At 40.4% G+C, this 12,132-nt stretch overlaps 1 protein-coding gene across 1 annotated transcript; it reads right to left on the reverse strand.

Moving 5' to 3' along the window:
- Positions 1 to 884: 884 nt before the first annotated feature.
- On the reverse strand, positions 885 to 11,479 carry LOC308469048 (vomeronasal type-2 receptor 26-like; the record flags this gene model as incomplete). The annotated part of the gene is made up of 7 exons (XM_081024365.1): positions 885 to 911; positions 2,446 to 2,585; positions 3,721 to 3,847; positions 5,072 to 5,299; positions 7,597 to 8,457; positions 10,019 to 10,310; positions 11,262 to 11,479. The coding sequence occupies 7 exons, from the start codon at positions 11,477 to 11,479 to the stop codon at positions 885 to 887; spliced, it is 1,893 nt and encodes a 630-aa protein (XP_080880491.1).
- Between the last annotated feature and the right edge of the window lie 653 nt (positions 11,480 to 12,132).

The raw sequence follows: 12,132 nt of genomic DNA on the forward strand, positions 1-12,132 counted from the left end.
AGTAGTTTGACCTAGTTGACCTTTTAGTCTGCTCATATATCTGAAATCCAGACTGTGAAAACTGTGAGTGGGTGGGAATAGTGATGACACTGATGGATCCTTGCTTCTTTATGATTCTTAGGTCTAGCTGTGATTGCTGGAGTGATATATTTTTATCAGGCTTATCCAACCTTATATCCTTCAGATATTTTAGACTGCAATTCACAGCATTCAAAGCTGACTGCATTTGATGGGTTTGTGATCCAATACAGTCCAAGGGCACCAGGCTTTGAAAGGCTCAATTATAGTACCTTTCACAGACTTCCTCATTAGCTTTGATAGTGTACTGAGCAAGTCCATGAGTTGGTTAGACAAGTGGGGACTTTAATTACAGTTATTTTGATAATTAAAGGGAAGATAGTCAATTTTTGCATCTTTCCTAACAGAAGTTTTCATATCCTCTTAGCTGCATAAGATTTTGGCTTACAATAATAAACAAGAAGGAAAAAATACTGGAAATACAACCCTTTGGTCTCAAGAGAGGGAGGAAAGGAACATCTTTGACTGTAGTACTGGCCTCTGGAAATTCTGACCTGGAAAGAAGAAACCTAGGGAGAGCGGAGTTTCCCCCCTAATTACATTCCTTTCAAAGTTCACATGCATGAACAACAATTGCATGAGTTGGTCTCCATGTCTTGCCAATGGATGGGAGAAAAGCATCACATTTTATGCTGGAGAAACTAAGATGAGGCATGGGTAATGTCTCCACCAACAGGGAAAGACATTTGTAATTCGTCGGCAGTGCTCAATATTACCTCTTGTTATTCCTGCATCTCACTTTCCTTATCTCATCTTGTCACATCTTTCCTTGCCAAAATTTAAACGGTTGTGCCAGAAATAAGTTTTTATTTTTCCCTTTCCCTTTCTTTGTGCTTTACAAATGGGAATATAATTTAAGGGCAGGCAAACTTATTCTTGCACTCCACCCCAATCTCTAAGTGGTGTGAGATTGCTGGGGCTTCAGGCCCTGATCCAAACTTTGTCTTTGTTTTTTTATGCACAGCAGAGACTGTGACTTTTTAAGATACATGTTTTATTTATTTATTTATACATACATATGACCTGAGCCTATGATGGAGGGGTTCACAGCATTAACATCCCTAAAGGTGTAGCCTTGGATTTAAACAGACATCAAACACTGCTGTTTTAAGACAAAGTAAAATAAAGCTTACTGCAATCTCAACTCAGAATCAGGCTTATAACCCAAGAGTTATAAGGAACTCACTTGCAGCCTACATCTCCCCATCCCAGCCTGAATTCTTAATAATATATAGATTGATATAATATTAAACGATAAAATACACAATAGCAGAATTTGAGCTGCTCATGTATGATGAATGATTTTATACCATTAGAAGGAGTTATATTTAAAGGTAGCAAATCCCTGTATAAGTATGTTATTTCATTAGATGTATTATAAATGTGACCCCAACACTCTCCAAGAGGGATCCTACTTCCATGCATGAAGGTGTAAATGTGGAGTTCATTGGAGTCTCCTCACTTTCTGCATCAAACAGTGATAGATGCGCTGGACTCCTGTTTCCCTATCTCCAACTCACTTGAGGTGTTTCATTATAACAGGCTCCTCAGATCGTTCTCAGTTTTTCATTAATAATCCCTGCTCAGTTCCTTTTCTTGCTGTTCCAGCTTGATCAGCACATTTGACCAGTGGGTTTGGTTTCATACAATGACCGCCCCTCCCTAGATTCCTCATTTAGACAATGTGACAATGCAATGGTTGGACACAAATTCCCGGCCTATACAATATAGAAAATAGATACTCTCATGCATTCTTCAAGACTTCCTTCTAATTAAGAGATCCCTATTGTTCAGCTCAGGCTTCAGCAAAATAATGTAACATTTGGGGCAAAAGATGCAACCCAACAAGCCAGCACTGGAGGCTAAGATAGAGAAGATCTCCACAGCCACCATGTATTTCCCCTTTGTGCTCATGTAGGTAGGAACAAAGGATAACCAAACACTGCAAAAGACCAACATGCTGAAAGTGATGAACTTGGCTTCGTTGAAACTGTCAGGTAATTTCCGGGCAAGGAAAGACACAGTGAAACTGACCAAAGCTAGGAAGCCCATGTAGCCCAAGACACAGTAAAAGAAGGTCACCGTCCCCTCATTGCACTCCAGTACAATTTCTTCAGCTACTGACTTCATGTCAGCATTAGGGAATGGAGGAGAGATCACCAGCCACAGAGTGCAGATGAGTGCTTGGAGTAGGGAGCAGGTAAGGACAATAGAGTTTGCCAGTCCTTTCCCCACCCACTTCCTCATCCTGGATCCTGGTTTTGTGGCCATGAAAGCCAGAACCACAGTGATGGTTTTTGCCAGCACACAAGAAACAGCCACTGAGAAGATGATGCCAAAAGCAGTTTGTCGGAGGAGACACGTCACCTTGTCAGGATGTCCAATGAACAATAATGCAGAAAGGAAGCAAAGCAAGAGGGAGGTGAGCAGAGCGTAGGTGAGGTCCCGGTTGTTGGCTTTCACAACGGGAGTGTCCCTGTGCTTCACAAATATTTCAAGTACTAGTGCTGTAATGAAAGCAAAGGAAAGAGCAGAACAGGCTAAGCTGAGGCCCAGAGGTTCTTCAAAGGACAAGAAAGTTGCATGCTTGGGAATACATAAATTCCGATGTTTGTTTGGATATTTTTCAACTTCACACTCATAACAGTCATTCATGTCTGAGAAATAAAATATTTTGTATTAACCTCAATGTATTAATCTCACCAACACACTAACTCTTGTTTCCTTCTTTCTTTTTCTTATTAAATTTTATAAACAAATAATAAAAAACCATTTCATGACTACGTAATTAGGATTCGGGGGGGGGGACATCAGGAGAAGAAAAATGTAAAGATGGTAAATGATTGCGCTCATACTGCTCAGACAGCCAATCAGCAGCAGGAAATGTAGCAGGGTTGGAAACCCTTCCTGATCGACTTCACATAAATCAGGAACTAGCCAGGTTTTTCCAGACGATATTCTGTAGCTTAATGTTTTAAAATCTACATCTAAATATGTTTCATGGGGAAAATGTACATTTGAATAGGACTTTGATGAACAATGATACAGCTAAATGCATATTGAGAGAATATGCAGATTTACATTTTTAAAACAGGACTTATTTTTTAAAATAATGCAAGTTAATGAAATGAAACTGTGTGCAAAAATATGTTAGGTTAACCATTAAGTCCATTGCCACCCAAATCTTTCTACCTTGCTTCAAAAACTGAGAACAGAAAGCTTGGTGAATATGTGTTTTTTGTCAAAGATGATTCTGGCCTCCAGCCAGTTTTACAGGTTTAATTAGTTCCATTTTTCTATTTACACACAGAGCTCTCAGAGCACATCCGGCTCATTCGGATTAGTTGCAGCAACTGGCTGCTGCTTTCGTTTTCTCCAGCATAACCACTTCCGGAGCCCTCCCCTTTTCCTTCCTCTGTTACGTGAAGGGCTAAGCCCTGGAAATTGCTCTCCCCTCTCTGATTCATTGCTTCCTGACAACCCTTTGTCCTCCCCCTCCTCTGAAGAGGTACAACTACTTACGATCAGAGTATTTCCCCATCATTTCGCCCTTCTCAGCCCCCAATTCCCTGACAGGTTTTATACATATGTTGCTCTCAGTTTCAGGGAACCAGATATAAATCTGTACCATATATTTCTTACCCTCCTCGCCTGAAATCTTCCCTTTTGGACAAGGTGTGCAGTCATAGCAGCAAAATGGCTCTCCTTGTTTCACTTTCTTGCTAGAACCACGAAGGCAACTATCGGTACATACAGAGTTAGGCTGTGTCTAATTTGAAGTGAAAGAGGAAAATATATATAATTCTCAGAATAATACAGAATAATAAAGGAAGAACAAAACTGAGTGCTCTTAGTAGGTTTTGTGTTTTACTACATTTTAAAAAACCCTCAGATTACCTGTTTCTTAAGCATTCTTTCTGATTTGCTTATACGGTGATTGTCTTCCCATTATTCAGTTAGTCCACTTTCCCATGCACTTCTCCATCCCTTTCCCAAGAACTAAAAGTTATTTTTGTATAAGTGGGTTTGTTCTTCTAGGCTGATAGGGACAATCTAATAGTGCAAACCTGAAATTACTGGTATATGCTTGAATCAGTATCACAAAATAGGTAAAGGTAAAAAGGTAAAGGACCCCTGGACAGTTAAGTCCAGTCAACGGCGACTATGGGGTTTGTCCACAGACAGCTTTCAGAGTCATGTGGCCAGCATGACAAACTGCTCCTGGTGCAACAGAACACCGTGACAGAAACCAGAGTGCACAGAAATGCCATTTACCTTCCTGCCTCAGCAGTATCTATTTATCTACTAGCACTGGCATACTTTCGAACTGCTAGGTTGGCAGAAGCTGGGACAGAACAATGGGAGCTCACCCCGTCATGGGAATTTGAAGCGCTGACCTTCTGATTGGTAAGCCCAAGAGGCTCAGTAGTTTAAACCACAGTGCCACCAGCAAATATTGAAAGTCTGAAGGCACCCCAAATCTCTGTTGAGGAGTTGTGGGTGACTTCATGCAGTTTATGTTCTAGTTCTATCTAGAGATATAACAGTAAGAGGTAATAGGACTTATTGTGGTTATTATAGTGCTCGTGAAGTTTTTTACCTACAAGAAACACAGATATGTGGCAGGCCAAATATTTCACGCATCATCTAGTCTGGCTTACTGGGTGGAATTTGAAGGTACCTGTATTTTGCGCTCTAGAAGACGCACCAGACCACAAGATGCACCTAGTTTTCGGAGGAGGAAAACAAGAAAAAAAATATTCTGAATCTCAGAAGCCAGAACAGCAAGAGGGATCGCTGCACAGTGAAAGCAGCAATCCCTCTTGCTGTTCTGGCTTCTGTGATAGCTGCGCAGCCTGCATTCACCCCATAAGATGCACACACATTTCCCCTTACTTTTTAGGAGGGAAAAAGTGAGTCTTATAGAGCAAAAAATACAGTATACTTCATATGTTATACGCATTCAAAATTGGAATCTTCACAAATAGCTGACCTGGTTAAACCAGTTATGCCATGTTATGGCATCCTCGTTGATAGTGAAAGCTTGGTCTGGAGGAGCCTGGGGGTCCATCTTCCCAACTTTCACTCTTTTAAAGGATTGGTTTGAAAAAACAATCCAGTTGTTGACATCAAATCCGGCTACTATCTCCCCAGTCTGGTCAAAGGAAACCGTGTCCCCAGCACTATTGTTAAACGAGATACCCCTCAGAAAATGGTGGAGCTGTATTGAAAAGAAAATGGCAAGAATTTAATCAAGGCTGAAATTCAGGAAGGGATAATGAGGTCTTGCATCTTTCAGGTTGAACTCTTTAAGTATCCATTCTGGATGGAAGCAATTTTCTTCTCATCTTTTGAAGTTTATTTTCAATTACAGATTTTCAAGAATTGTGGCAGTCTGTTTCAGAAATTAACAGACAACCATAAACATTGGAAAGTTAATGAAAGTGATGGCTCTGTGGATTTCATGGTGTGTGTGTGTGTGTGTGTGTGTGTGTAGTGGGTTTCTGTATCATTCCTTCTAAATGCCAAGTTCAGAGATAAATTTGATTCTGTCTGTAACCAAAAGAACATCACCCACATGTAAGAGGTAGGTATGAACAGGCTTGGGGGAACTTCAAAGTTTACAGAGGTACAAAGTAAGGCTTTGGGGAAAGAAACCCTGAGGAGGGCACAAGCCTCCAAACATCCCAATGAGGACTGAGATCATTTAGGAGCCTCAGAATGCTGAGAGACTCTCTGTTAGGGAGGAGTACAGAGAAGGTACACACACAAAGAGGACAACGTTATACAGGATCTGCAAGGAATAACACATTTCAAACTTTTCTTAGAATTCCAAGGAGTAGGTATGCAGGAGAAAAACAATTTTGTCTGCATTTTAATACTCAGTTCCGACTTTTGGAACAAATATGTGAACTGAAATACAATTATGCTTTCAAATTCATATGTCTCTGAACTTTGCAGTGCAGTTCTCAAATCAAACAATGTGTATAGAAGTGCATATATTAGGGGGAAGTGTCCATAAAATATATATATCTGTGAAAGGAACTTATATTATATATATGGTAGACTGCTTGGAAAAAAATTGCTTATTTGTCCATGTCTTTGCCTTTAAGTAATCTGTTGTAAATGTAGTCATATCTTCAATCCATTGATTAAAAAGAGCCAGACATTTATCTTTCCACTGCATCAATGTCAGTAAGGACACAAAGAATCTATTTATGTTGCCCAGTTGTCAAATTCCATATGAAGAATATGTAATTCAAAAGAACATTTTCCTCTGAAAATTTTAAATTTTCCTTCACAGTCATATTTATATAATCCACTACTTTCTGCCAAAACTTAATAAGTGTAGGACATTGTAAAAACATGTGCTTTAAAGAAGAATTATCCTTAGTACATCTCCAACAACATGAAGTCTTAGATAAACATTTTAAAAATGTAGTGGAGTCCAATAAATTCTAAATATTATTTTCTGTTGTACAGGCAGTTCCCTCTTTGTGTGTGGGGTGTGCTCTGGATCATTTTGTGTGTCAGCAGAGCACACATAAGTCCTAGTCTTCCACTGTTTCCCTGCTCCACCCCGTTCCTCTTCCTGTTCCGCCCTTTTTCAGGTCCAAAATGACCTGCAAGTCAGAGTTCATGTGCCAATTGAATGCGCACAAAATGGTCGCTGCCTGTGTAAATCATACTGTAAGGTCCATTGACACCTTTGCTATAGAAGTTTCCTCATCAGTCAGTTGATCCAAAGTCTATATGTGTTATAGCTTGGTCTCTCCCACAAACGCAAGACGACTCTGGCTGTTAATTATTTCAGATTTATTGCTAAACAACAAACTAAGACAGAGCTCCTCCACTCATCGTCCTCCCCAGAAGATGGAGTTGCCCGGACTAAGCTCCTTCCCCTTCCCCAGCACAGAAGCCCCCACCTTCTCTTCCGGTATCTTTCACACATATCTGCCACTTTTGTAATCCTACGAGATTTGGCAGAGCATATTTCCTGCATTCCAACGTTTTGCCCACTATAGTAGTTCTCACGCATCTGTCTGTCCCTTTGGTCAGAGCTCAGATTACAGCTGCTCTCCCCCTCCTCTCTGCTTCTTCTGTTAACTGTCCTCTCCCTGTGCCTGCTTCTTCTCCTCCTGTCAGCATCTGAGCTTCACTGACAATATGTATGCTTCCATCCAATTTTTCCTTATCATCATTTTTTAAAAGTTAGGTTGCTTCACAAAGTCAATTTAGCAAGGGAAAATAGGTCAATTCTATTTTTCTTAGCTATCATATTCCATTTCTTTCTAACTGACACAACTGTTTCCAGAGACTCCCAAGCTCTAATATATTTTGATCCTAATATTGTCCATCCAGCCCAAGTTGCTATTATATTTATATTCTAAAGTTGCCCTGATCAGAAAATTAGTACCAATTGTGGGCTTCTGGTATTTATTCCATTTTCAAAGGTTCCTTCTTCAGTGGTACACAGTGAAGAGGCAAACAGTTAAATGGAGATGTTCGGCTCATTACCTGCCACAAATGTTGATGCTGAAGCTTCAGTCCTCCACTGGTTACCATTGGTCTATGTTTGACTCGGGATGTAGACATGGCATGCAAAGCTTGAGCCACAACATAGGCAGCATTGTAGATGTTGTAGCTGTGGCTGGTCATGCTCATTTCAAAGAAAGGACCAGGAAGGTTCTCCAGCTTCTCTTCCCCAGTGCAGTTATCTCCCTCCACATTGCCAGCAATGTGATTTCTGAATACGCAACCGAATGCGTGTTGCCAGAACTCCACAATAAAGCCATCTCCTTTTGGGCTGGAAGGATTTTTGCTATCAACAAATTGGTGAAATCCTGGTGGATCATTAGAATGAGTTGTGAATGAGAGAGCCCCATGGAGTATTTCGGTGTCCCAAGTCCTTTGATAGGGAAATGAAGTGAGCTCCATCTGGGCAGTCATAATCCACACCTTACCCTTTGGCTGACTTGGCATTTGTTCTCCTTCTGATAGGTATGGCAACCATCTGAAAAATGTCATAGCATACGATTCCCCATGGACAACAACTGCATTGGCTTTGCTATTCATTATATTATCATGAATTTTTGCCCCCTTGTTAAACAAATCATTAAATTCTGAGACAAAACTGATTTTCTGAGTTCTCTCTGTGAAGGCAAAACAGATACCCCTCTGGGAGAAAAGCGGAACCACAGTTTGTATAAATCTATCTCCATATTCATCATTGAAGGTAAGGGTCCCAATCCAAGTCCACCTGAAATGCAGAAGGAAGTAGAGAATCCCCTGATATTGAAGGTCTTCCTTGGGGACCATCTGGTAGAATGAAAATCCTGGGGTTTTATCATTCCTCAGTGGTGCAGAGCCATATACGAACTAAAGAGAAATGTGGGGATGGAAGAAAGTGGCATACACAATAGCCATTTAAATGGACCAGTTTTAACTACTTAGTGCACTTGAAACATGTTATATCAACAGTCCTTACAACAATGCTATGATGTATATAACTGCTAGGTTTGCATGGAATGGACAGAGGGAACAATGACATTTTTTAAGAACTTCTAATAGAGTCATTGTTTAGGAGAGAACTGCAACCACACAGGACACCATTTGGCTCAAAATGCCCCATCTTTAGAGCCTTAACTATAAGAAGATAATGCATATATATCTTGCAGCAGAGGCAAAAGTTATCAGAAGATGAGAAGTTCCCTGAATTCTCTCATATTTTATCCAAATCCTACAACTGTTTAATTGTTGTCGGAATGACAGAGGTTATTCTTCAGGGGTAGGCAGCAATTTTCTATAGCTCCACCACATTCAAAATGCCTCAAATGAAGTTCTTTGTTTCGCTGTTGTGCCTACCAGTGTGGTGTAGTGGTTAAGAGCGGTAGTCTCATAATCTGGGGAACCGGGTTCGCATCTCCGCTCCTCCACATGCAGCTGCTGGGTGACCTTGGGCCAGTAACACTTCTTTGAAGTCTCTCAGCCCCACTCACCTCACAGAGTGTTTGTTGTGGGGGAGGAAGGGAAAGGAGAATGCTAGCCGCTTTGAGACTCCTTAAAGGAAGTGAAAGGCGGGATATCAAATCAAAACTCTTCTTCTTCTTCTTCTTCTTCTTCTTCTTCTTCTTCTTCTTCTTCTTCTTCTTCTTCTACCATTTCTCCCTCACCCTCCATGTTTACATGTGTTCAGGTGAAAGTATTGTTAAACCCCCCCCATGTTTGCGTGGTGTGAGATTCGAAGGGTCCACGTGATTACCTGGGGTTTGTGTTTGCTTTTGGAATGTAGTGGACACTGTGATGTTTTATATGGTTTATATATGCATATATACAATCGGAGCCTATGATGAAGGGGTCTATAGCACTACACTCCAAGAGGGTCTCCTGCTTCTCCTATAGGTGCAGCAGTCTTGGATCCAAAACAGCAAGCAGCCATGCTCTCTGACTACTTTCTGCAGCATGTCACAGCTTTGTTAGGTCACAATACTACCAATCACAATACCAAAAAATACCACTGGCCTTTTATCTTAGGGAGGGGCTTCATTCAATTTTGCTGACAGACACAGAATCCCCTGATGGCCCATCTGCCTACCTTTTGTTAGGTTAATGACTCAGCTATTATCAGATGACTACCTCATGCGGAAGATGGCCTGTGTTATTTCCAACACTTACTGGATCCAGGGAGTTAAGAGTTTGCTTAATTTCTAACCCTTTACTGAATTCAGAGATTTAAGGGAGTCTAGACACTACCACCCCAAACTCATAACAGTATGAAGTGAGACAGACCACACATTACGTGTTCATTAATGAATTATTTCTGAGACTGAGATATGTCCCTCTGGTTACTCGGAATGTACACATTTGTTTCTCCAAACTACATAGTTCAACACTGATATGGTAAATTTCCATACAGAACAGAGAGTGAGAAATATCCTACCTGTGGAACCTTATAGATATCCAAGACTGTTGCCACTTGAAGAGAAGTCTGGATGTCCAGTCCCCCAATGATGGCTAAAAGGTTTTTCTTGATGTCACAGATATAGTTAGGGACAAATGTTTCCAGTGTGGATATGAGTAACATTGTGGCATGAGAGGTCCATTTGGCATTGAAATAGCTGTCATAGATGCGGAAACCTAAAGTGACATTGGGTAAGAGCTGAGGGTTTTCGTTTATCTCCTTCGCTGCAAATTCCAAAGCCAGGATGTGCTGGTAATTCTTAGGCACCGCACTAGAAAGAAAGTTGCATTTTGTATCAGAAGGATATGTCCCACTACCTAAATCTTTCACAACTATGTTCTATATCATCCTCTTCATTATAGTATTTATATAAGAATATATGCTTAAGGCAATCCTTATCGTCAACACAAAGATTAGATAGGTGAAAAACAGACACATCTTATACTTTCTTGGTAAGGTAGTTATTTACAGCTGGTTTTCCTAAAAGAAGCTATATGATTTGAAATCCTTGGGAGATGCTATTTAACACAGAGAGACATATAAATTTATATGCATAAAATTATTATTCCACACTATAAATTACCAATAAATTACCAATATACCACAATTACCACTATAAATTACCAATAAAAAGACCCTTAAAAGATTAATGATTAATGAAGACATTATTTATTTAACAAAGTTGTAGAAGATAATGAAATCAGAGGAATGGCATGACAGAGGGTCCCAAGATAAGGTACAATATGGAGAAAGGACAGACCTATTTCTCCCATCTTTGTAATACCACATCAAGGGTCAAGCCAATGGAGCTGAAAAGTGGAACATTCAGGGGGGTAGGAATGTTGTACTACATCATAAGGCTCACATTATAACTATGTGTCATGGGATAAACTTAGTTTATATTAGACAAACCCATGAAGGATAAGGGCATTTTGAGTACTAGATGCAATGCACAAGGCTCTTTGTGATGGACCAGCCCTTCAAATATCTGCTTGGAATTTCCTCAAAAGGAATCTGAGTCCTCTTATGTGCTCTCTTTTTAAAACCAATGGGGAAAAACCAAGGAGACAACCAATCCAATTTGAGGGGTCTGGAAAATTATTTGCAGATGACAGCACAACTTTGCAGGTATTGCTACAAGTGATCATCCCACTTATTTACCATGGTATAAAAGGGAGAAAAGAAGGAATCAAAATGCAATATGAAAATATTAAGTCCTTACTTAAGGTCTTCAAGTAATATTGGTGGGGGTTCTTGGGTGAAGGCTATTGAATTGTAGTTGAGGATGCCATGAGATGCAATAGCCCCAATGATGAGATTACCTTCCTGGTGATACAGGTGTGATGGAGTGTGTGGATTGTGGATATGGCAGTTAGCAATGTGAGTCTTGCATACTACACAAGGAAGCAGCATCAATTTCAAGACCAGTAGCACCACCATCTTGACCATTACCATCACACCAAAATCCCCCTATTTCTAACCATAGCAGTATCATTAGAGCCTCTAAGAAAAAAAACTGCCAGAACATATATGCCATTTAGTCTGCCAATATGTGTGAATCCCAGAGTTATTATTATTTTTTAATCCTGATCATACTAGTGAATCCTTGCTGGCTTTTAGTCCCTAACACCAGTTGTTATTGCATATTTATACCAGCCTTCTCATAACACTCTCCAGATGTTTTGTACTTTAATTTCCACCATCCCTTATTGACTAGCAATGGATGTAGTCCAGAATATTTGGAGGGCACCACATCTGGGTGTCAGGAGTCAGAAACAAACGTGAGTCAAGCAATAAAGAACAGTGTCAGAGAAGTTAACTCTTAATTCAAAGAAACAAAAAGAAGCACAGGCCTAGTGATCACTGCAACACTTCCCAGCAGGTCTTGCCCCAATGTGGCAGGGACCAAAGAAGAAGAAGAAGAGTTTGGATTTGATATCCCGCTTTATCACTACCTGAAGGAGTCTCAAAGCGGCTAACATTCTCCTTTCCCTTCCTCCCCCACAACAAACACTCTGTGAGGTGAGTGGGGCTGAGAGACTTCAAAGAAGTATGACTAGCTCAAGGTCACCCAGCAGCTGCATGTGGAGGAG

Source organism: Podarcis pityusensis (assembly GCF_964106645.2).
Source record: "Podarcis pityusensis genome assembly, contig: HAP1_SCAFFOLD_174, whole genome shotgun sequence".
Lineage (NCBI taxonomy): Eukaryota > Metazoa > Chordata > Lepidosauria > Squamata > Lacertidae > Podarcis > Podarcis pityusensis.